A 26,121-nucleotide genomic window follows, 5' to 3' on the forward strand; every position below is an offset into this window, starting at 1 on the left:
CCAAAAAGTACTCGTCTTTGTCATGGAAACATGGTTGTAATTTTTATTGACTTTTACAGGCAACAAAGCAATCATCTTTGTCGATTAGTCTTTTTCTTAAAAAAATGGTTCCTCTTGGGATTTCTGGCCCTGATAGCTCTGTGGTTATTTTTTTTATTATAGTAAGAATTATTGAAGGCAAATATTTACACCTCTTTTCTAACGGTGAGGGAAGGTCCAATTAAATATATATATAAACAGATACTTTTGACTTTTCTTCTACATTTCACATACTTTTCCCCAATGCAGTGTACCAAGTATACCCAAGTTATTTGAAGAGTAATGGTCGATGCGTTTGTGAAGGAGAGAGGTACAGATATAAAGAATGTTCAGGGCATATACAGCCAGCTCAATAGTTGGCCATTCTCTCACACGCTATCCTGAATATCGGCGGGCCTAATCCTCTTGCGCCTAAGCTCATTCGGCGATGGGGTCTGTTTGTTGCCGTCCCTTACCATATTTACATAACTTGTAGTTTAGCATTCCAACTTAACTCCCCAAATAAAAATATATATCAAAGGTTAACAACAATTACTAAAATACAAACAAATGCAGAAAAAGGTTGACTGCTAGATAAGAAAAGCGACGTGAGGTCCTAGTTGGTATTTGACTCTCGCGGTTGCTCTCTACCCAACCCAACCGCAATCTTCCATAACGAATTCGTTTGGAAGATACCCAAAAAACCTATAATAATTCCAAATTTTCAAAAGTTTAAATAAGGTCTAATAAATGGCTTACGAAACATCATTAACGTCATAATTTTTTATTATTATTAAGGGGGGAACTGGCTAACTCGACCCAACTGGATCTATTGTACCCCCTTAAAGCTCACCCATCAACCCGCTGCCTCTGATAGAGGCATCGATGCTTCCGGATGTCCCAAGTGTTAGGGACCTGGAACCGAGGGTTCTACTTCTAAGGCTACTTAGTGCTGGGCAGTCTGAGATTATGTGTAGGGAGGTTTCATCCTCGCTATCACAGAATCTGCATGTCTTGCTGTTTGTAATCCCTATATTACATCGGTGATTCCTTAGTCTGCAATGTGCTTACCGGTTATTAAACCGGTAATTACCCTAAGTGAATTCTTCTCTAGTGGTATGAGCAGGGGCGGACGCAGAAAAAATTGTTTGGGGGGGGGTCTGATCGAAAAATTTTGAATATTAGGCACATTTAATATTTTGAAATATTAAGCATATTTAATATTAGGCAGTCTACAAAGTGATGTCAATCCTTATTGATCTTTTTGCGAGGATATCCAGAATTTGATCACTAGTAACATTCACATCTCTGTGAATGTTCAGAAGCGCCAGTCCGTTCAGCCGTTCCTCTCCAGTCCGATTGCGCAAGTAAGTTTTTAATCTTCGCAAAGTGGAGAAGGACCGTTCACTAGAGGCAACTGTGACCGGTAGTGTCCCACAAATTTGAAGAAGCCTGTATATTTGGGTGTTTAATCTTTTATTGCAAACGTCCAGAGCTTCAATAAATGATTTTGGGCGTTTTTTTTCTGGAATGTTTGAACAGAACCTGAAATGTAAAAAACCAATTAATAAATCAATAGACCCTTTTAAACCTGATGATTACCTTTTCCAAAGCTTGATGTCTACTTGCAACTCCTCCACAGACCCAGTGATGTCGTTCGGCCATTTTTCTTCAAAAAAATTAACAGTTTTTTTTATTGCCTCTTCATCGAGCTCTGCGCATTTGGCTGGGATGATATTCTGTATCATTGACAATAGTGCTCGATGTTCGAGAAATCTCAAGTCAAGTTCTTCCAGATAGTTATCCAAAAATGGGATAAAAATTGACCGTCGATAGTACTCTTCAGGACTCCCAAAATAATTGTCACGATTATATTGACGTCCTACTTGCCGAGGAACAGTTAGGTCTATACCCATCTTCCCAGCAATTTGATTTGCTGACTGGAATATTTCTGCAAATTTTTCGTCGGCCCTGGCGCGCATCTTCTTTAGTTCTTCGTGAACATTGTTCGCATATTGGACGCAGTCACTCAAATCGCATTCTTCTTTTTGCAAATTCTGGCTCAGGTTCTTCGTCAAGCTGAATACTGGTACCATAACAACCAACGCAACAATGAATTGCGATGTTTGGATGGAAGCAAGCAAGCTATTCGGCTGTACTCCATCTGTTTTTGATCTCAGCTCATTTAAATCTTCGAGCGTCAAACAAATGAATTCCAGTGCTTCATAGAACAATCCTAGAGAAGCAAGATGTTCGACCCAACGCGTTTCCCAAAATTTTAGCAGACGTGTCTGCTTGGCACTAGGATTTTCTGCCAGGATATGTTTTTTCAATAAATTTCCAGCTTTGCTCGACAAACGAAAGAAGTTCACAACTTGCTTAACTGTTCCAATGCAGTTCCGAATTGGTGCAATGTCGCACGCATGGGTAATGGCCAGGTTAAGGTTGTGATTGGCACAATGAAGATAAAGAGCATCTGGACATGTCTTCTTTACAATGGCTGCACAGCCTTTCAACTGTCCACTCATTGCTCGAGCTCCATCATAACCTTTGATCCAAAATGGATAATGGATAGTATATAGTTCCAAAACTTGACTTTCTTTTTCTACTTTTAGCTATTCATGTTAATTTAATTTTTTCCTAGTTATTAGTTTTATTGAGTGAACGTGAGGTATACTACAATACTTTTAATATTATACAAATATTTTTTATTCAATATATTAATGTTTAAAATTAAATAGTGGTATTTTATACTATTTCAATTTTGAATTAGTTTATTTAAGTTTTATACTTATTAAATTGAGTTTTTCCTTGTTAATTGGAGTTTTATCCTGGTTAATTGGAGTTTTATCCTGGTTAATTGGAGTTTCATCCTTGTTAATTGGAGTTTTACCAGCTTACCTTGCCCTTTCATGAAGTGAGTGTCAACTCCAAGTTTTTGCAAAGTTTTAAGCAGCAAATTTGCAAGCCCGGCGCCAGTCATGTCCTCTACAGGAATAAAGCACAAGAAGTCTTCTCGGATCGCGTGTCTCCCTTCGATTTCCTGAACGAACCTTGCTCCAACCGTAAATTGTTCGATTCCACTTACATCAGACGTTTCATCTGCGGTTACAGTGAAACACTTCGTCTCATTGATCCTTCTCACCAACTCTCTAGTGATGATTTCCGCTCCAGCATCAAAGATCTCGTTCTGCATTCTATGGCTCAAGTATGTTGCATTACCACCAGCCACCTTTAAATTTTCTTGTAGTGCCAGATCTCCACTATCCACCGAAAAACGCAGAAGTGCCCTGAAATTTCCGTCATTATCTTTTGGAATTTCCAGCGCCAGTGTGCCATCATCTCTATGTCCTCGTAGCGACAGTCCTGGTCTGCAGCAGAACAAAACCGCATGAATGATGGGAGCAAGCTTCCGCCTATTTTCTAATTGAAGCCGTTTTCGGCTCTGGTCGATCTCGACAATGACATCATTTTTCTTACTTTCATAAATAAGCTTAAAATTCTGTGCATCTGCAAAGGCGTCCAAGTGATATTTTTTCAATTGGTGTTCTTTGAATTTGTCCAAAACTTTTTTTCCAATTTTTGAAACTAATTTGCACAAATGAACCCAAACGTTCATGTTTTCCATATCCAACTTCTTTTTGTGCAAATAAAATGCAAACTCGACAATAAGCACCGTCTTCAGAAGCTGAGTAAGTGAGTCACGGATACTTGTGTAATCACGAATGTTGGAATTTCAACTGTTTTCTGATAATTTCCGTTGCTGGAAACACAAAATCAGAATCCGGTGTCCATACATTGACTAAGAGATCGTACATCTCGGTATTGTCAAGTTTTCGTCTACAGAACCGTTGGACATCATGCACGTGATCTTGAAATTTCTGAGAATTCATAAGTTCATCAAAATTGAACTGGGCGAAAATTAAAAAAAACTTACTACGGACTCCGGTTGATGATCATTTTCCTTGTCATGCCGCGATTTTTTTGCAGTGGATACCTCTTCGGTCTGTTCGAGTTCGCGTTTAGCATTTGCATTTGTCGGTTTAAAAAACGACTTGATTTTATTAGATGCCATTTTCATTAACGATGAAGCAAACGAATGTAACGCATTGGATTACTGTCGATTTTTATCTATAGACTAAAGTTATCGATAATAAGGTTTTAGTAGGACCTCACTTTCTGTCCCTTTACAAAATAAAATAGAATGAATCATTTTTTAAATGTACCAACTTGTGATGTGGACGATTTAGTTTATACGGTTGAAAGACCGTGTGCTGTAAGGGAATTTGAAAAAGTCAGAGACCCTTCCCCTGCGTCCGCCCCTGGGTATGAGTTTCTTAAACCTCTTCATGTCATAATTGACGATGAGGATTTTGGCTTGTCTTTGGCCTGTGGTGTTCTCCTAGCAGGCTTGCCTCATATGTACCTCTATATATCATTGATTGTGTGTCTGCCTATGCTACAATAAGGCTCGGGTCCTATAAGGAGTCGTTCCGCCCCTAGTTTTCGGCTAGTTCATTCCCGGATATGTTTTTATGTCCTGGAATCCATCTTTGAGACAGCCTGTTGTTGCTGCCCAGAAGGTTTAGCTTTGTTCTTACTTCTCGAACCAGCTTCGAGGTGATTCTATTACTACAGAGTGCAGTAATTGCCGCTCGACTGTCCGAGAAGATCGCAATGTCCTTGTTTGTATACCCACGCTTCATATAAAGATCCGCACACCGTTCTTTGGCACATACCTCAGCTTGGAATATGCTGGTGTATTGGCCTAAAGATTCATGGTATTTGATTCGTGGTCCTATCACTCCCAGGCTTGGTGTGTTAGGGACCCGTCCGTATACCACGCTATGGTGTGACTTGCCGTGGAGTGTACTTCCTTCCTTGTTGCTCAAATGAGCAGAGAAATTCTTTTCAAAGATGAATTCTACTGTCATATCGTCCCTGGGGTGTGAAATCAGGGGAAGTTAGACTAGTAGTTTTGCTGCATCCCCAGAGCTGAGGATGCGGTCACTGCCATTACCAGAAGAAGTGATTCTTAATAGGGTGGCTTTCCGCTGTAACTCTGAAGAGAGCCTTAAGGCACTTGTCAATTGTATTTTGCATGCATATCACGCGTATACAAAATAGCAGGGTATTCTGTAGTGACCAGCTGATAGACGTACAAGGTAGTATAACACGCGTTGCTACCGGCGCTGCTCAGAATCGGGTCAATGGGTGGGTTTTTTATGAGAGTACTACTCGCAATGCTGGCGTTTTATGCAGTAATATTATTTGATTTCGCGTGCTTTGGGGTTTGGGGAATTAACTCACTCAAAACTGACAAGATAAAGAAGAAAGAAAGAAATAGTAATTAAACGATCGACAATAGAAAAGGAAAAGATATAATTCTAAAACAACTTGACTTGAATGTTGTTGCTGTAGTTGTTGTTCAGCAACTTGCATTAGCCCACCCAACCTAGACCATTTACTCCGGCTCCAAAATTATGTCTTTCATTAAATGGTCCCTATGTTCAAGTCACTTCTTTAATACCCTACCATATTGTTGTTCGGCATGACCCCCACGGTAAACGCTTAGCAGTTGTTCATTTTCTCTTTACACAATTTATTCATAGTTATAGTTTTCCATCACGGTGGTGGTAGCTTTTAAAATTAATTCCTATGAAAATATTTAGTTTAATTAGGCTTGGTATTTTATTTTAATTTTCGCACAAAATCTTAAAATGTTCTTTTTGGTTATTAATTTATGCGCGCAGTGAGAAATCGTGAGAATGGTGCTGTGGTAAAAATAATATGGCATAGGTAGGTATATAGTAAAATTGTTTACTAATTTTATGAGTCGAACTAATGTCCCGTCAGTTGACTAAGGACAACGCTAAGAAGAATAAATTAACGAACAACGAATTTAGTTTCACGTCTTTATTCAAATGAACTCAGCTTAAGACTAATTTCTTGTGACAAAAATCTTTCTTGTGCTGCCCTTTGTTTACAAAAGTTTGGGAGCGATTGGGATATGGATTGTACATAAGCTTGGGAGTAAGAGTGCCGCTCAGGGTGCGACACTTATTGATTTCAAGAATTGTTTATGTTATTGAAGAGCGGCGTCGCCTGCTCCGGATGCGGATTGTTTACATTGATTCAGCGTGGGATCGCCTACGCTGCATATTCTTATTTTTTTGGTACATAACTGAATATGTGAATATGTCACTATATATGTAAATATACACTGACGAGCAAAACTGTAACACGATTTCATTGTTTCAACTTCAAAGGTCTGTAACTTTTTTTCTAATGCACGGATTTTAAAGATCTTAGTCTGGTTTTGTAGGTTATATCATTTACTACTATGTATTAAGTAAAATTCAAAGCCATTTGATATCAGTTAAAGAAAATGACGCGCCAAACTGTAAAAAAAAGTCAAATGTTACAGTTTTGCACTCTGGTTATTTTTTGAAGAAATATTTTTATTAAAGATTTTTATACCCTTGCAGAGCAGAGGGTATTATAATTTCAGTCAGAAGTTTGCAACGCAGTGAAGGAGACACCTCAGACCCCATAAAGTATATATATTCTTGATCAGCATCACCATCTGAATCGAAATATGTATGTACGTCTGTCCGTCTGTCCGTCTGTCCGTCTGTCCGTCTGTCTGTCTGTCTGTCTGTCCGTCTGTCCGTCTGTCCGTCTGTCCTCCTGTCGGTTTCTATGTAAACTAGTCTCTCAGTTTTGAAGCTATCTTGCTGAAACTTTCTCAAAAGTTGTGTAGTTATTGCACGCAGTATATAAGTCGGAACGAGCCGGATCGGCCGACTATATCGGATAGCTCCAATACAAGAGAATGAAATAAAAAATTCTCACTCTGTTGTTTTTGATCAGATCGACTTGAATTCTTCAAGATGGCGTTTTCTAACTGTTATTGAATTTCGGATAAAATTTGAACAAAATCGGATAACTCTATCATATAGCTGCCATAGGAGAGATCGAAAAATATATATAGAATTAATGGAAATAAATTGATAACATCGTTGTTTTTTATCCCACGAGCATGATTTTTTTAATATCAAGTTTTTTAACAACCCTTATATTGAGAAAAAAGTTTCATAAAAATCGGACAACTATATCTTATAGCTGCCATAGGAAAGATCGAAAAATATATATTGAATTAATGGGAATTAATTGATAACTTCGTTGTTTTTTATCCCACGCCCATGATTTTTATTTGAGTATAAAGTTTTTAAGAAGCATTGAATTTAAAAAAATTTCTTTAAATTCGGACAACGATATTATATAGCTGCCTTGGGACCGATCGAAAAATCTATACAAAACAAAACTATTACATCTCTGTTTTTTTTATGTTTTTTGTTATACAAACATGGTTTTTCTTTAAGATTTTCTTTAAGGATTATTAAATTTCGAAAAAAGTTTAATGAAAATCGGAAAATTGCAATATTTGAATTTGTGTAAAATGTATTAATTAAAACAACATTTAATTTTAAAGGATTGCTGCTAGTTTCTGTAAATTTTTATTTCGAAATTCACGTACTCAGCCCCCACACCACGACAAGGTCTCAATCCACGAGGGGGAAATTTTAACTACTTAAAAATTAAATTGCACATTATTTTAAACCAAGACTTAATTTTATACAATTTATTTATACAATTAGGTACTTAATTAAATAACCCTTAATAAATACAAATAACAACTTAACATACTTGTACAATTATAGAAAATACGTTATCCAAGAAATTAATTATTAACTTATACATAATTACTTATAGGCTACACTTTTAAGAAAACACCATCATGATGACTGTATGGGGTCTCATATGTAAGGGCAACAGCTTCTGAAATACCAGTATCAGCAAAAAACCAATCTATTTGCGTTTGATGCTTTGTCGTTGGACTACTATTAATTGGTACAAGGTTATGAGCATTTAGAATTTCCTCTAAGGAATCAGTTCGTGTGGACCTGCATATGTTAAAATCTCCTAATATAACCACTTTATTATTTTCCATACTGCGAACTCTTTGAACGTCATTTATAATTTCATTTCGAAATCTTGCTATAGGATATCCGGGACTCCTATAAACAATGATAAATGATGTATCAAGATATTTAAAAGCAATCGATTGATAAGTGGCCCTTGAATTCAAAAAACTTATTCGTCTCAAACAGAAGGACCACTCTATGGAAGATACTCTGCTTTGCAAAAATAATTATTCCATTCTTTCCAATATTATTCAATCGATTGCTGTCAATTCTTCCTATGATGTTGAAATCTATAAGGCTGTACTCTTCTCTTGGAAGAGACCAGGTTTCGACAAAACATAAGAAGTCAGCGGAACAAATAATTTTATCGTTGGATATATCTTCGCGATGGGCACGAAGAGACTCAACATTGTGGTAATATAATGAGATAGTATTTTCATTGGCCAAGAATTCGTATTGCGTAGTCAAGGTCTTTTCCTCTCTTAAACTTTGAAGTTCAGTTTGGACATTTGTTGCTCCAAATCTTGTTGGAGGAACAAAGTCGCCTATTAGGAAAAGACCCGATGCGCTTGTTGCCCTGCTACACGCTACATAAAGTGAAGCTCGCTTAATGCCTCTTTTAAGATGCACTGCGACTTTGCTGTAGGTGGCTCCTTGGCTTTTATGGATGGTAATAGCCTCAGCAGGAACAACTGGGAATTGCTTGCGATCTACTGTAGAATGCTCTGAAGTTCCACATCGAAATACTCGTGAAACCTTTTTTATCGGAGTCCAATCTGAATGCTCATTTCCTCTCACTTTTGATCTAGCAATAGCTCCAACCGTTGGATCAGAAAACTTAATCCACAGCCCTGTAACCAAAAGCGAACCGTTTACCATACAACTGTCTATTTGCATGAGGTCGCCAGTTGCACCATTTACCAGTCCATCATTGGTGTCTATATTAACGGTTACCATATATTTTGCAGTTCTTTTCAGATGAAGAATATATGATAATCCCTGGGTTTCCGACGTTTTCATATTTTTTGCATTTCTAAGAGTTCTTTCTCTGTGACTCTGCTGCATGTTTGCCGATTTAATTGTATCTATTGCAGTTGAAATAAACTCTTCTGTGTTAATTTGTGCCAGTTTCAATGTATTATAGCGATCCACCTCATCATTTGAGCAAAATAGGTGGATGGCATCGTCGGGAACCTCAGTTGGGGGGACTACTCTCTGCCTAAGGAGTTCTATGTCTGTGACCGACATGTTGGCTTCAGACATATTGTTTAGAGCTAGCGCAAATGCGTGGTCGTCGCGTTGCCGCATTATTTCGGTCAGCTCAAAAAATTTAAAATTATCCCAAAGATTAGTTCCAGCGATAATGTTATATGGATTGTTGGTATTTTCTAAGAATATCCAACGATCCCCAACTGGAGAAAGCTGCTTGAGATCTCCAAACACAATTATTGATTTGCCACCGAATATTAAATCTTGGCTTCTAAAAATTTGTCTTAGTCTTTGATCCAAATACCAAAGCATTTTGGAACCGACCATCGAAATTTCATCAATAATTATTAATTGTAGGTCCATTAACTTACAATGAATTGTGTTAACTGAGTCATTGCTTAAAGGCCTTAATGGACCAGATGACTGGTTAACTGGAAGGGAGAATATGGAGTGAAGGGTGAGTCCTCCAATTCCAAAAGCAGCTTTTCCGGTAGGAGCACATAATAATACCTTTGGAGAATCAGTTGCCCCAGGAATTTTACTTGCTCGCCAAGTTATAGACTGATAAATAGTCGAAATCAATCTACTTTTGCCTACTCCAGCCCCTCCGCCAACGTATTCATAAAATGTTTTTTTTGCTGCTACATTATGCATTACATGGGCATAATACTGGCGCTGTTTTGAATTGAGCGACCGGGTAAGCGAGCAAAGATTGTCTTCTGATACCAACGGTGGAAGTCTAATAAGTTGAAGCTCGCCCTCTTCAACGTTAGCAGCATCATCATCCTGAAACATATTTATGTTTTGGCCGACGTTTGGCACTGCCAGAGCTCTGAACTCTTCATCTAAGTATTGGGAAGCAGGTTGGTCAGGAAGAGGACCACTTTCTTGTCTATCAACATTTTGCAGCTCTTGAAGAACTCTGTCCAATTCCATATCATCAAAAACATCGTATTCCGCTTTATTGCGTTTAATTAGCTCATAGTTGTTTCTGAAGGTGCTCTCGTTATCGTTGGAGATGAGGTCAGTATCTTCATTTCTCCAGGGAAAGAAAAGCATTACGTGCTCTCGAAAATAGTCGGATGGGGAAGAATTTAAACTAAATCGGACCCATCGGAGGATTAGGGCATGCTTACGTTTTTTTACAAACCCAGTCCCATCCAGCAGTTGGTAACTTTGTTCGCCTGCCAAATTTTCGTTATCTGGTTCCAAGTCCATCGGCTCTTCATAATCTTCGTTGGAAGGATTTGCTCGTGTATTTGACCTAGAAAATTTGTACCAAGCCGCAAATTCTGCAAGGCATACTGACTCTAATAACTCATGCCTTTGCACATATCGGTCGAGTAAATTTCGCTCAAAAATATCAGTTGAGTCTCCTGGAAGCTGTTCTAGTTCTCTGTTGGATCGAACTATGCGAACTCTTTTATCTGGATGGCAAGTGTTTATAAAAATATTTCCTTCACTAGCCTCAGACATGTGTAAGCCTAAAATATTGTAGGCAGCTTCTTGGGCTGATATCTCCGTAGCGTTTATAAATTTGCTCCCTAGGTGTTGCAACTTTCTTTTAATTGAAATGTTTCCGTGTTGCATTTCAGTCATTGCTTCCCGCATCAGTTGAGACACGCCGCGGTTGGATTTGTTAATGTAGTTAATTATGTAACTACAACAGGCATAAGCGTCTAAGATAAATTGGATATCCATGTTGGCTCTATGTAATTCTAAGATACTCTTATTATACGCATTTAACAACCTATCAGAAAATTGACGACGTAAAAATACCTGGGGCTTTTTTAAGCTGGATCTAACTGCAAGCTTGTACTCCTCAAATGTGCTTCCAAGTTGGGAAAGAAAATAATTAAAATCGTTGTAGGTCGCTGCTTCATCTTCAGGACAAGATTTTAAAATATTTTTAATTTTTCTAAACAACGCTTTATGAGTGTCAAGACTGGCTTCATTTTCTTCCAAAGGATATAAGATGAGAGTTTCAGGCATGGGAGGGTATGGCATATTGAAGCGGCAAAATTCCTGGCCTCGCAGTTCTCTTAAGCACGATGAACTATGCTTATGGCGCTGATATTGAATTACTTCTTGCAATTCAGGATCGTTTCCGCTGGTAGTAATAAACCTATCAATAAAACGTACTAATTCATCAGAATTTTCCGCTCCTTCGAGGTTTGGCGCTCCAGAAAGCCAGTACATTCCATGAGAGTGTGGAGAGCCTCTGTGCTGGAACTCGATCCTCCAATAATAATGTGTTAGGGTATACTCCCCAAATATTTCGGAGCTTTTGAATAATTTTAATAATTGACGGAACCTGTAGTCAAAGTAACGGGAGCAAGTTACTGGGTCGGATCGGATCAGTCGAGCTTTTTCGGTACTGGATAATGATGCAGCTTCCTCCTCATTTATTATTTTGTTATCTAACAAAAGAGAAAGAATAATCAAAAGTTCATTCCATTTTGTTTCAGCAGCAGAAAGGGTGATAAAAAATGTAGGCAAACCAAATTGTCTTATCATTGCTATGACCTTTTTCTTTTCTGCTTCCCAATGAGCAGGAGCTGAACGCAAACCTTTTAAAATATGATACCCGTCGTCATGCTGCACTAGTCTGTCAATAAAAGATTCATCCCTTACGTTTGCAGCAGTTACCGCACCTGATTTTTTTCGTAAGGCAATGGAAATGGAGTTTTGAATTCGCTGCATCTCATAAAATTTGTACATATAAAGGACTTTAGGAACAACTGCACAACGTCGATCGTAATATCGAATTTGGGACCTCGCTTTTTTGCGTAGGTGGTCTTGGCCTTAAAAATTTCACCACAAGATATTGTTGGAAATGAAAGTTCTTCAGCATCGTCATCTAGGGTTAAATTTGTGGGACGGCGGCCTTCACCGGGAGCCAAAGCAATACGCTGAAAATCATTCCCGTTATTATTTTCTAATAGCGTTTCGTGACCACCAGGATTTAAATTTTCATCCTGTTGGTCGTTTGGTTGAGAATGTTGAAGGCGCAAAAGCTGTTCAACTTCTTCTCGGTCAGATTCATCTGCGATGAATGGTACTTCTTCGCTATCTCTCATTTCATTCAGCCAATCACCAATTAATGAGATATTGTGCTTTCTATACAGCTCTGTGTTTACTAAATAACGCACTGCTTCAAGCACTCTCGACGGACGAATTGTTTCCGTCATGAAATTATGGGAGTATTCTAACTTTCTCTTTAAGTGAACTTGGATAACATGTGTAGAATCAAAAGAGCGGGGGAGCGCACTTACTGTATCAGGTACAGAAATTGGGACATTAACTACAGCGCCTCTTATTCCGCATTGCCTTTCATATCCTAGGGATATAATGCGCATAAAGGGAATTCGGGGAGAAATGAGGCGCTCTTCAAGACATGTTAAATTTTTGAGACACTCGGGAATCTCTGGAAAATCAAAACCATTACCAAGACACAGAGATGGTATTCTACCTTTGGAAACGGCCTGGCGACATGTGCTGCAAAATTTGTATTTGCCGGACGGACTGGGAAATTTACTACTTAAATAAAATGCGTTGCCTACATTCATATTCGGAAACTTAGACGATATAGTAAATTTGTTCAAAGCACTCACCTGAGATATAAACCAAGTCCCTCCACAGCATATGCAGCATTCAGTTGGTCCGTATTTGATGTTTTGTAGATACTGCTCCTTTGCTGACGCTCGGCTCCTTCGGCGTTGTTGTTCCCGTTGATCCTCTCTTTCGTCTGCGGAAAGTCCAGCTCTAGCATCCATGTTTCGTTGAGACTGTCGTGAAGATTCAGCCTGTCGATTCTCCGAACTGGTCCTATACGTCAAGAGTCGTTCCTCAGCCATTTCCCGAATCCGTTGCTCCCGAAGCCTCCTCTGTAGACGTGTTTCCCGTTGTTGCAATGTCCTGTTGTGTATCTGATGTTCCCGAGAAATGGGGTCGTTCCTGGCAATCCTGTGAGCTTCCGCGTCCCGCTCTCGCTCCGGTCCTCGATTTGCATCATTCGCTCTCCAGACAGCGCGGCTTGCAGTGTTTTGTGACTGCTCTCTTTGTCGTTCCTCAGAAATTGCCCGCATCCTTGCGTGTGCTGCAGCATCCCGTGTACGCTCGGGTGCTCGGTTAACCTCTGCCGCTCTCCAGGTAGCATGATCGGCAGTATTTCGCAACTGCTCCCGTCGTCGTTCCTCGGAGTTCGCCCGTGTCCTTGCATGTGCTGCAGCATCCCGTGTACGCTCGGGTGCTCGGTTAACCTCTGCCGCTCTCCAGGTAGCATGATCGGCAGTGTTTCGCAACTGCTCTCGTCGCCGTTCCTCGGAGTTCGCTCGGGTCCGCGCGCGCGCTGCAGCATCCCGTCTACGCTCGGGTCCTCGGTTTTCCTCTGCTAGTCTCCAGGTAGCATGATCGGCAGTGTTTTGCAACTGCTCTCGTCGCCGTTCCTCGGAGTTCGCTCGGGTCCGCGCACGCGCTGCAGCATCCCGTGTACGCTCGGGTCCTCGGTTTTCCTCTGCTAGTCTCCAGGTAGCACGATTGGTAGTGTCCCGCAACTGCTCCCGTTGCCGTTCCTCGGAGTTCGCTCGGGTCCGCGCACGCGCTGCAGCATCCCGTCTACGCTCGGGTCCTCGGTTTTCCTCTGCTAGTCTCCAGGTAGCACGATCGGTAGTGTCTCGCAACTGCTCCCGTTGCCGTTCCTCGGAGTTCGCTCGGGTCCGCGCACGCGCTGCAGCATCCCGTGTACGCTCGGGTCCTCGGTTTTCCTCTGCTAGTCTCCAGGTAGCATGATCGGCAGTGTTTTGCAACTGCTCCCGTTGCCGTTCCTCGGAGTTCGCTCGGATCCGCGCACGCGCTGCAGCATCCCGTGTACGCTCGGGTCCTCGGTTTTCCTCTGCTAGTCTCCAGGTAGCATGATCGGCAGTGTTTTGCAACTGCTCCCGTTGCCGTTCCTCGGAGTTCGCTCGGGTCCGCGCACGCGCTGCAGCATCCCGTGTACGCTCGGGTCCTCGGTTTTCCTCTGCTAGTCTCCAGGTAGCATGATCGGCAGTGTTTCGCAACTGCTCTCGTCGACGGTTTTCGGAGATAGCTCGAGTTCGTGCCCGCGCTGCAGCGTCCCGTTCGCGTTCGGGCTCACGATTTTCCTCTATAGTCCTGCGAGCTGCATGGCTGGCAGTATTTAGGGCCTGCTGCCGTCGTCGTTCTTCAAAATTTTCCCTGGTATTGGCGTAAGCTGCGGCGTCCCGTACACGTTCAATAGCTCGAATTCGTGCACTACGCCTTCTCAGAGCGAGGGCAGCAGTTTCTCGTGCTCGAATTTCTGCTACCACATCGATATTCGTAGAGCGAGTCAAGGCAATATGCTGGGCATTTCTGGTCCTTATCTGAGACGAATTTTGTGCATATCGATCTCGGCTACGAGCAAGCGCAGCTTGCCTACGCTGTTCTTGCGACAAAGAAGATTTACGTGGCATTCTCTGGAATTGGCTGTTAAAAAAAATTGGAAGAAAAAATACATAGCGAATGTTTGATTAGACCACATTAATAAAAGTGGTATTAATGAATGGGTTATGGCTAAGTCCTAGTAGAATTAACTTCCACTTCAAACTGTATACAAACGAATGACTTACCAAATCAAATATTTCCAAGATTTGTTTTGTTGTTTTAACCACTTCAACTTTTCACTTCTACACAAACGTTTAAAAAAACTCGCACTGTAAAAAATACTGCACCACTTGTATAAGTTGTAACTCGGCAACTGTCAATCACAGACTAATCCGCAGCTTAGGCGTACGCGTCAATAAATACTCGTAAGTTGGTGATTTACCTGTTAATTTGGTTATCCTTTTCTTTTTCCCTACATACAGGTAGTGCACGTGTCGATGATGCAATTTTACGACATTTGGTAACCCTTTTTAGAAGGGTCTTAGGTAAATTAGGTCGCTTGTGCACTGTAATAAATGTGCAGGTGTGCGCACCTGATACCTATTGTTAATATTGCGTAATTTTAAGAAAAATTAAAAATAACCAGGTATATAATTTCTACAAAATACCTTCTAAATATAAGGAGTTTTTCAAGAGGAAGATGCGATCCGTTTTTGAAATAAACATCAATAACTTAGGCAGGTCCACCAATAATTGTATAATGCGATAATTCAGATTATTTCTATATTTTGATCATTCTTGTTATACTATTATATATTAAGAAGTCCTCAGATTTTAAATTACCATTGTTGATTATACAAAAACCGTCATAGCTTCGATGCTGTTAGCCTTTATATATTTTGTTCGACATATTTGATGTCTGCAAGGGTATATAAGCTTCGGCTTGCCGAAGCTAGCTTCCTTTCTTGTTTAATAGTGAGTTCACATCCCCTTGGACTTTTTTAGCTCTTCTATGCGTCTGGGCATATTTTGGGTATACCGTCGTATCATTTCCGGGGGAATATCATTCCACAAGTTTTCTGTTGGATTTACGTCGGGAGATTGTGGTCGCCACTTCATAGATTGAAATTTCTCTTTTGAAATCCAATTTTTTACCAATATGGACGTGTGCTTGGGGTCGTTGTCTTGCTCAAAAACGCATTTTTCGGCAGAAAGACCCAACTTTCCAAAATTCCTTTGGAAGATTTTCTTGTAAAATGGATGGATATTGCTCCTTTCGCATTATTCCATCAACAAAAGTATTTTGGAATTGTTTGCTTTTTTAAGACACTGGTAGCAATGACTTACAGTATCCCAATTCGCTATCAAGCACGGTGGCGGTTCCATCATGGTTTAGTTACAGACCTTTGAAGTTGAAACAATGAAATTGTGTTACAGTTTTGCTCGTCAGTGTATATAAAAATAACATAACTGGTAAAAATATTTGGCACTGCGACAGATTAAAAGTCGGCATATATATAAAAAGGCATATAATAAATGAAGGGTATTTATTAATTCCATCATCATTTTCTGGACCGTACAAAAGAAAAGTGGTGCGAGTTATTTATTTAAAACTGGATTTTCATTCTTTGGTTTCTTCTCTTCATTTTCAAATTTATTTATTATTAATTAATATATTTTTCCAAAAAAAAAAACCAAAAAAAAATTATTATCTTTTTTATCTTTACGTTAAAATTTGTTTTCTTTTCTTTACATTTAATATTTTTTATTTCGGCAGCAAGACTTGAATCATAAAAGGCTTCTGAACAGTGATAATAGCTTTAAAAAGACTTACCGCTCCATTTCCAGTCGGACGAAAGCGCTTTCGGCGAATTGTGGGGAGGGAATTTTAGGTTTTAGATCACTTTCAGTTTCTGGTCAATGCATTCCAAACCTTTTCAGATTACTTTCGGGTTCACTTGCATTGCCTTTTCTTATCGCATTCACTACTTATACACTGCACTTTTTCTTTTAGCTGCCAGATCAGTTGGTATTAGTTTAAAACTTTCCCATCTTTATTATGGATTAAAATTTTATGGTTTTTGTTGTTTGGGTCTGCCACATTAGGTTCCCCCTTTTTTTTTTTAATTTATTTATTTGTTAATTTTAATTCACTTTTTCTTTCACATTATTTACTCACCACACCATTCTCTCACATTTTATGATTTCTCTTTTTCATTTTTAAATTTTAAAACTTTAAAAAAAAATACAAAAAAAGAAAGTATAAAAAAACTAGGAAAGATTCGTACGCAATATGGCAAAAATATGGATTTTGCCAGCTCTGGGCATAGTAGTTTGGGGTGTTTAGCGGCGATTACATAACCTCTGGTCAGCGGTTAAGTTATACCTCCTGGAGTATTACGCAACCCAGCATCGGGGTTATGTAACAGCACTTGATTGGAACCGATTTCCCGCGAATTTCCCGACTAGATTTGGGGCTTCCTGACGATCGGGATTACATTTTGACGCACTTTACCACATTTTAATATTACCCATTTGTGTGATGCGAGGGAAATCGGATTCCGACGGCGTTTACATGACGATCATGCGGCTGTATCGAATTATACATATGTCGGCGAATACTGCTTAAGCTGCCGAAGAACTTATCTTGGCTTGGCGCCTGCTCCCTTCTTCCTCTCTCTTCGCCCCGCAAGCTTTTTGGACTTGCGGAGAGAAATTTTGCGACGAATAGAAAACGGAAGATTTCGATAATGGCCTGGAAAAGCAATTTAAATACCCTGAACTTGAAATTGTTGTTGTGTTCAATGGCGATTAGAAGTTTCTTTAATCAAAAATAATAGGAACTGCAAAAAGAATTTTTCAAAAATAATTTTTCTTCTATTTTTAATGATTTTTTGAAAATGACTAGAAATACGCATTTCAGCCATATTTTTCTCTTTTCCATACAAACTTTTTCCGACATTGCCACCTTCAAAAAATCATTAAAAATAGAAGAAAAATTATTTTTGAAAAATTCTTTTTGCAGTTCCTATTATTTTTGATTAAAGAAACTTTTTGCATCCAAAAATTTTAATTTTGAAGCCGAGGTAAAAAGTTTTTTTTTTACTTTTTTTTTAAATTGCCCTTTTCAATAAATATCGAATGAGTTGAGAAAAGTATGGTATCATTCAAAAGGCATTTGAATTACCTTTCCATTGATACCAAGTTAAAAGAAGCAAGTTCAGGTTTCGAGTATATTTCACTTTTATTTTGTCAAAATATATATGCCGGCTAGTGTATATAGCACTTTAAAGATGGTGTTTCACTTAAGGCATTGCACACTTTGCCATCCACCATTGTAAGTTGAAGGATATGATCAACATAGAATTTCCGGTTGGTAGCCGTTTCAAATTCAGCGGGAGTTAGTTGTTGAATTTTGTTTTTAAAATAAAGCTCTTCATTCTTAATTAAATTTACTGATTCCTTTTGAAATTGAATGCGAATCGGGCGGCAATAACGGGTAGACGATGGACGTGGGTTTTTCCAAATAATTTTCTTTTCCTTATCATTATCAAATTTTACTAATAGTTGAAGAGGAACATATGATGTCACAAATAAGCAACTGTCTTCCAAATTATTATTTTCAAATTTTTGATTATATTGGCTGTGTCCAGAACTGCCATCGAAGCCTCATTTCCCTATTAAAGTGAGGTAATTATGAGACTTATCAAGTTTATCTGTTACATCACTTTGCAACTTTAAAATGCGAGACGCAGTGTGGTCCAATAAGTTTTGTAGCGAAACTTCTATGTCAGATTCTGTAACGCTTATTTGTTCAGGATAGCTTTCCTGTTTTTCCTTTAAAATATTATTATAACAGGGAAAAAAAAGTCGAAGGATTCGGTTGCCTGCAAGCCAAACGTATGTCATCCGCAGCGGACAGATTGACCTCTGCGATTTCTGCTATCCGTCGCCGCTTTGTCCTTTCTGAACACTCTGCTACACTTAATTTTGGACGACCCCGTTCAGATGATTTCCTGGATTGACTTAAGGGGCACAACTAGTGTGAAGTTTTAAATAAATCAAAAAATTTTTTTTTCATATTTCGGTAGATTACACCTTTAAAAATAACATATTAAAATTTAAAATCGATAATCAAATAGTTTTTGAGTTATAACAATTTAAAGAGCAGCCGCTCTCATAACAGTGCAAACGATCATTTTATCTTTCAACGCGTTTTTCTCGAAACAGCATTTTCCAAATTTGCTGCAGTGATAACTCAAAAACTAGTGATCCGATCACTACCAAATTTTTTTACATGTTCTTTATATAGTTCTACGTACCATGAACTATCGGTTTTTTGATCCGATCAAAAATCGAATTTTGGCAGGCCAAAAACGACCAAAATTTTGGTTAAAATTCGATTTTTTTTTTTTTTAACGCTGCCATTTTGTCATTTTTTGATATTTTTTTATTATCGTAGTTCATGGTATGGAAAATCTTATCTAGTTTAACGAGAATTTTTCATTTTTTGATTTCGTCCACGGAGAGGACCGGAATCACTGCAGCAGTTGGTGATCGACTATAACTTAAAAAATATTTAACTTTTTTCTTTAAAAATTCACTATACATTCTTAAAACATATATAAATATATTCTGAAAATTTGAAAAGAATTGATCAAGTAGTTTTTATACCCTTGCAGAGCAGAGGGTATTATAATTTCAGTCAGAAGTTTGCAACGCAGTGAAGGAGACACCTCAGACCCCATAAAGTATATATATTCTTGATCAGCATCACCATCTGAATCGAAATATGTATGTACGTCTGTCCGTCTGTCCGTCTGTCCGTCTGTCCGTCTGTCTGTCTGTCTGTCTGTCCGTCTGTCCGTCTGTCCGTCTGTCCTCCTGTCGGTTTCTATGTAAACTAGTCTCTCAGTTTTGAAGCTATCTTGCTGAAACTTTCTCAAAAGTTGTGTAGTTATTGCACGCAGTATATAAGTCGGAACGAGCCGGATCGGCCGACTATATCGGATAGCTCCAATACAAGAGAATGAAATAAAAAATTCTCACTCTGTTGTTTTTGATCAGATCGACTTGAATTCTTCAAGATGGCGTTTTCTAACTGTTATTGAATTTCGGATAAAATTTGAACAAAATCGGATAACTCTATCATATAGCTGCCATAGGAGAGATCGAAAAATATATATAGAATTAATGGAAATAAATTGATAACATCGTTGTTTTTTATCCCACGAGCATGATTTTTTTAATATCAAGTTTTTTAACAACCCTTATATTGAGAAAAAAGTTTCATAAAAATCGGACAACTATATCTTATAGCTGCCATAGGAAAGATCGAAAAATATATATTGAATTAATGGGAATTAATTGATAACTTCGTTGTTTTTTATCCCACGCCCATGATTTTTATTTGAGTATAAAGTTTTTAAGAAGCATTGAATTTAAAAAAAATTTCTTTAAATTCGGACAACGATATTATATAGCTGCCTTGGGACCGATCGAAAAATCTATACAAAACAAAACTATTACATCTCTGTTTTTTTTTATGTTTTTTGTTATACAAACATGGTTTTTCTTTAAGATTTTCTTTAAGGATTATTAAATTTCGAAAAAGTTTAATGAAAATCGGAAAATTGCAATATTTGAATTTGTGTAAAATGTATTAATTAAAACAACATTTAATTTTAAAGGATTGCTGCTAGTTTCTGTAAATTTTTATTTCGAAATTCACGTACTCAGCCCCCACACCACGACAAGGTCTCAATCCACGAGGGGGAAATTTTAACTACTTAAAAATTAAATTGCACATTATTTTAAACCAAGACTTAATTTTATACAATTTATTTATACAATTAGGTACTTAATTAAATAACCCTTAATAAATACAAATAACAACTTAACATACTTGTACAATTATAGAAAATACGTTATCCAAGAAATTAATTATTAACTTATACATAATTACTTATAGGCTACACTTTTAAGAAAACACCATCATGATGACTGTATGGGGTCTCATATGTAAGGGCAACAGCTTCTGAAATACCAGTATCAGCAAAAAACCAATCTATTTGCGTTTGATGCTTTGTCGTTGGACTACTATTAATTGGTACAAGGTTATGAGCATTTAGAATTTCCTCTAAGGAATCAGTTCGTGTGGACCTGCATATGTTAAAATCTCCTAATATAACCACTTTATTATTTTCCATACTGCGAACTCTTTGAACGTCATTTATAATTTCATTTCGAAATCTTGCTATAGGATATCCGGGACTCCTATAAACAATGATAAATGATGTATCAAGATATTTAAAAGCAATCGATTGATAAGTGGCCCTTGAATTCAAAAACTTATTCGTCTCAAACAGAAGGACCACTCTATGGAAGATACTCTGCTTTGCAAAAATAATTATTCCATTCTTTCCAATATTATTCAATCGATTGCTGTCAATTCTTCCTATGATGTTGAAATCTATAAGGCTGTACTCTTCTCTTGGAAGAGACCAGGTTTCGACAAAACATAAGAAGTCAGCGGAACAAATAATTTTATCGTTGGATATATCTTCGCGATGGGCACGAAGAGACTCAACATTGTGGTAATATAATGAGATAGTATTTTCATTGGCCAAGAATTCGTATTGCGTAGTCAAGGTCTTTTCCTCTCTTAAACTTTGAAGTTCAGTTTGGACATTTGTTGCTCCAAATCTTGTTGGAGGAACAAAGTCGCCTATTAGGAAAAGACCCGATGCGCTTGTTGCCCTGCTACACGCTACATAAAGTGAAGCTCGCTTAATGCCTCTTTTAAGATGCACTGCGACTTTGCTGTAGGTGGCTCCTTGGCTTTTATGGATGGTAATAGCCTCAGCAGGAACAACTGGGAATTGCTTGCGATCTACTGTAGAATGCTCTGAAGTTCCACATCGAAATACTCGTGAAACCTTTTTTATCGGAGTCCAATCTGAATGCTCATTTCCTCTCACTTTTGATCTAGCAATAGCTCCAACCGTTGGATCAGAAAACTTAATCCACAGCCCTGTAACCAAAAAGCGAACCGTTTACCATACAACTGTCTATTTGCATGAGGTCGCCAGTTGCACCATTTACCAGTCCATCATTGGTGTCTATATTAACGGTTACCATATATTTTGCAGTTCTTTTCAGATGAAGAATATATGATAATCCCTGGGTTTCCGACGTTTTCATATTTTTTGCATTTCTAAGAGTTCTTTCTCTGTGACTCTGCTGCATGTTTGCCGATTTAATTGTATCTATTGCAGTTGAAATAAACTCTTCTGTGTTAATTTGTGCCAGTTTCAATGTATTATAGCGATCCACCTCATCATTTGAGCAAAATAGGTGGATGGCATCGTCGGGAACCTCAGTTGGGGGGACTACTCTCTGCCTAAGGAGTTCTATGTCTGTGACCGACATGTTGGCTTCAGACATATTGTTTAGAGCTAGCGCAAATGCGTGGTCGTCGCGTTGCCGCATTATTTCGGTCAGCTCAAAAAATTTAAAATTATCCCAAAGATTAGTTCCAGCGATAATGTTATATGGATTGTTGGTATTTTCTAAGAATATCCAACGATCCCCAACTGGAGAAAGCTGCTTGAGATCTCCAAACACAATTATTGATTTGCCACCGAATATTAAATCTTGGCTTCTAAAAATTTGTCTTAGTCTTTGATCCAAATACCAAAGCATTTTGGAACCGACCATCGAAATTTCATCAATAATTATTAATTGTAGGTCCATTAACTTACAATGAATTGTGTTAACTGAGTCATTGCTTAAAGGCCTTAATGGACCAGATGACTGGTTAACTGGAAGGGAGAATATGGAGTGAAGGGTGAGTCCTCCAATTCCAAAAGCAGCTTTTCCGGTAGGAGCACATAATAATACCTTTGGAGAATCAGTTGCCCCAGGAATTTTACTTGCTCGCCAAGTTATAGACTGATAAATAGTCGAAATCAATCTACTTTTGCCTACTCCAGCCCCTCCGCCAACGTATTCATAAAATGTTTTTTTTGCTGCTACATTATGCATTACATGGGCATAATACTGGCGCTGTTTTGAATTGAGCGACCGGGTAAGCGAGCAAAGATTGTCTTCTGATACCAACGGTGGAAGTCTAATAAGTTGAAGCTCGCCCTCTTCAACGTTAGCAGCATCATCATCCTGAAACATATTTATGTTTTGGCCGACGTTTGGCACTGCCAGAGCTCTGAACTCTTCATCTAAGTATTGGGAAGCAGGTTGGTCAGGAAGAGGACCACTTTCTTGTCTATCAACATTTTGCAGCTCTTGAAGAACTCTGTCCAATTCCATATCATCAAAAACATCGTATTCCGCTTTATTGCGTTTAATTAGCTCATAGTTGTTTCTGAAGGTGCTCTCGTTATCGTTGGAGATGAGGTCAGTATCTTCATTTCTCCAGGGAAAGAAAAGCATTACGTGCTCTCGAAAATAGTCGGATGGGGAAGAATTTAAACTAAATCGGACCCATCGGAGGATTAGGGCATGCTTACGTTTTTTTACAAACCCAGTCCCATCCAGCAGTTGGTAACTTTGTTCGCCTGCCAAATTTTCGTTATCTGGTTCCAAGTCCATCGGCTCTTCATAATCTTCGTTGGAAGGATTTGCTCGTGTATTTGACCTAGAAAATTTGTACCAAGCCGCAAATTCTGCAAGGCATACTGACTCTAATAACTCATGCCTTTGCACATATCGGTCGAGTAAATTTCGCTCAAAAATATCAGTTGAGTCTCCTGGAAGCTGTTCTAGTTCTCTGTTGGATCGAACTATGCGAACTCTTTTATCTGGATGGCAAGTGTTTATAAAAATATTTCCTTCACTAGCCTCAGACATGTGTAAGCCTAAAATATTGTAGGCAGCTTCTTGGGCTGATATCTCCGTAGCGTTTATAAATTTGCTCCCTAGGTGTTGCAACTTTCTTTTAATTGAAATGTTTCCGTGTTGCATTTCAGTCATTGCTTCCCGCATCAGTTGAGACACGCCGCGGTTGGATTTGTTAATGTAGTTAATTATGTAACTACAACAGGCATAAGCGTCTAAGATAAATTGGATATCCATGTTGGCTCTATGTAATTCTAAGATACTCTTATTATACGCATTTAACAACCTATCAGAAAATTGACGACGTAAAAATACCTGGGGCTTTTTTAAGCTGGATCTAACTGCAAGCTTGTACTCCTCAAATGTGCTTCCAAGTTGGGAAAGAAAATAATTAAAATCGTTGTAGGTCGCTGCTTCATCTTCAGGACAAGATTTTAAAATATTTTTAATTTTTCTAAACAACGCTTTATGAGTGTCAAGACTGGCTTCATTTTCTTCCAAAGGATATAAGATGAGAGTTTCAGGCATGGGAGGGTATGGCATATTGAAGCGGCAAAATTCCTGGCCTCGCAGTTCTCTTAAGCACGATGAACTATGCTTATGGCGCTGATATTGAATTACTTCTTGCAATTCAGGATCGTTTCCGCTGGTAGTAATAAACCTATCAATAAAACGTACTAATTCATCAGAATTTTCCGCTCCTTCGAGGTTTGGCGCTCCAGAAAGCCAGTACATTCCATGAGAGTGTGGAGAGCCTCTGTGCTGGAACTCGATCCTCCAATAATAATGTGTTAGGGTATACTCCCCAAATATTTCGGAGCTTTTGAATAATTTTAATAATTGACGGAACCTGTAGTCAAAGTAACGGGAGCAAGTTACTGGGTCGGATCGGATCAGTCGAGCTTTTTCGGTACTGGATAATGATGCAGCTTCCTCCTCATTTATTATTTTGTTATCTAACAAAAGAGAAAGAATAATCAAAAGTTCATTCCATTTTGTTTCAGCAGCAGAAAGGGTGATAAAAAATGTAGGCAAACCAAATTGTCTTATCATTGCTATGACCTTTTTCTTTTCTGCTTCCCAATGAGCAGGAGCTGAACGCAAACCTTTTAAAATATGATACCCGTCGTCATGCTGCACTAGTCTGTCAATAAAAGATTCATCCCTTACGTTTGCAGCAGTTACCGCACCTGATTTTTTTCGTAAGGCAATGGAAATGGAGTTTTGAATTCGCTGCATCTCATAAAATTTGTACATATAAAGGACTTTAGGAACAACTGCACAACGTCGATCGTAATATCGAATTTGGGACCTCGCTTTTTTTGCGTAGGTGGTCTTGGCCTTAAAAATTTCACCACAAGATATTGTTGGAAATGAAAGTTCTTCAGCATCGTCATCTAGGGTTAAATTTGTGGGACGGCGGCCTTCACCGGGAGCCAAAGCAATACGCTGAAAATCATTCCCGTTATTATTTTCTAATAGCGTTTCGTGACCACCAGGATTTAAATTTTCATCCTGTTGGTCGTTTGGTTGAGAATGTTGAAGGCGCAAAAGCTGTTCAACTTCTTCTCGGTCAGATTCATCTGCGATGAATGGTACTTCTTCGCTATCTCTCATTTCATTCAGCCAATCACCAATTAATGAGATATTGTGCTTTCTATACAGCTCTGTGTTTACTAAATAACGCACTGCTTCAAGCACTCTCGACGGACGAATTGTTTCCGTCATGAAATTATGGGAGTATTCTAACTTTCTCTTTAAGTGAACTTGGATAACATGTGTAGAATCAAAAGAGCGGGGGAGCGCACTTACTGTATCAGGTACAGAAATTGGGACATTAACTACAGCGCCTCTTATTCCGCATTGCCTTTCATATCCTAGGGATATAATGCGCATAAAGGGAATTCGGGGAGAAATGAGGCGCTCTTCAAGACATGTTAAATTTTTGAGACACTCGGGAATCTCTGGAAAATCAAAACCATTACCAAGACACAGAGATGGTATTCTACCTTTGGAAACGGCCTGGCGACATGTGCTGCAAAATTTGTATTTGCCGGACGGACTGGGAAATTTACTACTTAAATAAAATGCGTTGCCTACATTCATATTCGGAAACTTAGACGATATAGTAAATTTGTTCAAAGCACTCACCTGAGATATAAACCAAGTCCCTCCACAGCATATGCAGCATTCAGTTGGTCCGTATTTGATGTTTTGTAGATACTGCTCCTTTGCTGACGCTCGGCTCCTTCGGCGTTGTTGTTCCCGTTGATCCTCTCTTTCGTCTGCGGAAAGTCCAGCTCTAGCATCCATGTTTCGTTGAGACTGTCGTGAAGATTCAGCCTGTCGATTCTCCGAACTGGTCCTATACGTCAAGAGTCGTTCCTCAGCCATTTCCCGAATCCGTTGCTCCCGAAGCCTCCTCTGTAGACGTGTTTCCCGTTGTTGCAATGTCCTGTTGTGTATCTGATGTTCCCGAGAAATGGGGTCGTTCCTGGCAATCCTGTGAGCTTCCGCGTCCCGCTCTCGCTCCGGTCCTCGATTTGCATCATTCGCTCTCCAGACAGCGCGGCTTGCAGTGTTTTGTGACTGCTCTCTTTGTCGTTCCTCAGAAATTGCCCGCATCCTTGCGTGTGCTGCAGCATCCCGTGTACGCTCGGGTGCT

General features: G+C 38.9%; 1 protein-coding gene across 1 annotated transcript; it reads right to left on the reverse strand.

Moving 5' to 3' along the window:
- Positions 1 to 1,250: 1,250 nt before the first annotated feature.
- On the reverse strand, positions 1,251 to 25,765 carry LOC122319794 (52 kDa repressor of the inhibitor of the protein kinase-like). Its single transcript, XM_043207588.1, has 5 exons — positions 25,608 to 25,765; positions 12,830 to 13,021; positions 2,920 to 3,389; positions 1,621 to 2,566; positions 1,251 to 1,563 (listed from the first exon to the last, which is right to left on the reverse strand). Exons 1-5 carry the CDS (start codon positions 25,763 to 25,765, stop codon positions 1,251 to 1,253), a joined length of 2,079 nt encoding a protein of 692 aa, XP_043063523.1.
- Positions 25,766 to 26,121: the final 356 nt, after the last annotated feature.

The sequence above is a fragment of the Drosophila ficusphila genome, unplaced genomic scaffold, assembly GCF_018152265.1.
Source record: "Drosophila ficusphila isolate 14025-0441.05 unplaced genomic scaffold, ASM1815226v1 contig_2, whole genome shotgun sequence".
NCBI lineage: Eukaryota > Metazoa > Arthropoda > Insecta > Diptera > Drosophilidae > Drosophila > Drosophila ficusphila.

Excerpts from the sequence above, each read along its gene's own strand:
- LOC122319794 (XM_043207588.1), bottom strand. The coding sequence starts at position 25,765 with ATGCTAGAGCTGGACTTTCCGCAGACGAAAGAGAGGATCAACGGGAAC. Across the intron at positions 2,567-2,919 it reads TCACTTCATGAAAGGGCAAG|GTTATGATGGAGCTCGAGCA; the intron begins GTAAGCTGGTAA and ends TTTGGATCAAAG. Across the intron at positions 1,564-1,620 it reads GACATCAAGCTTTGGAAAAG|GTTCTGTTCAAACATTCCAG; the intron begins GTAATCATCAGG and ends TTTACATTTCAG.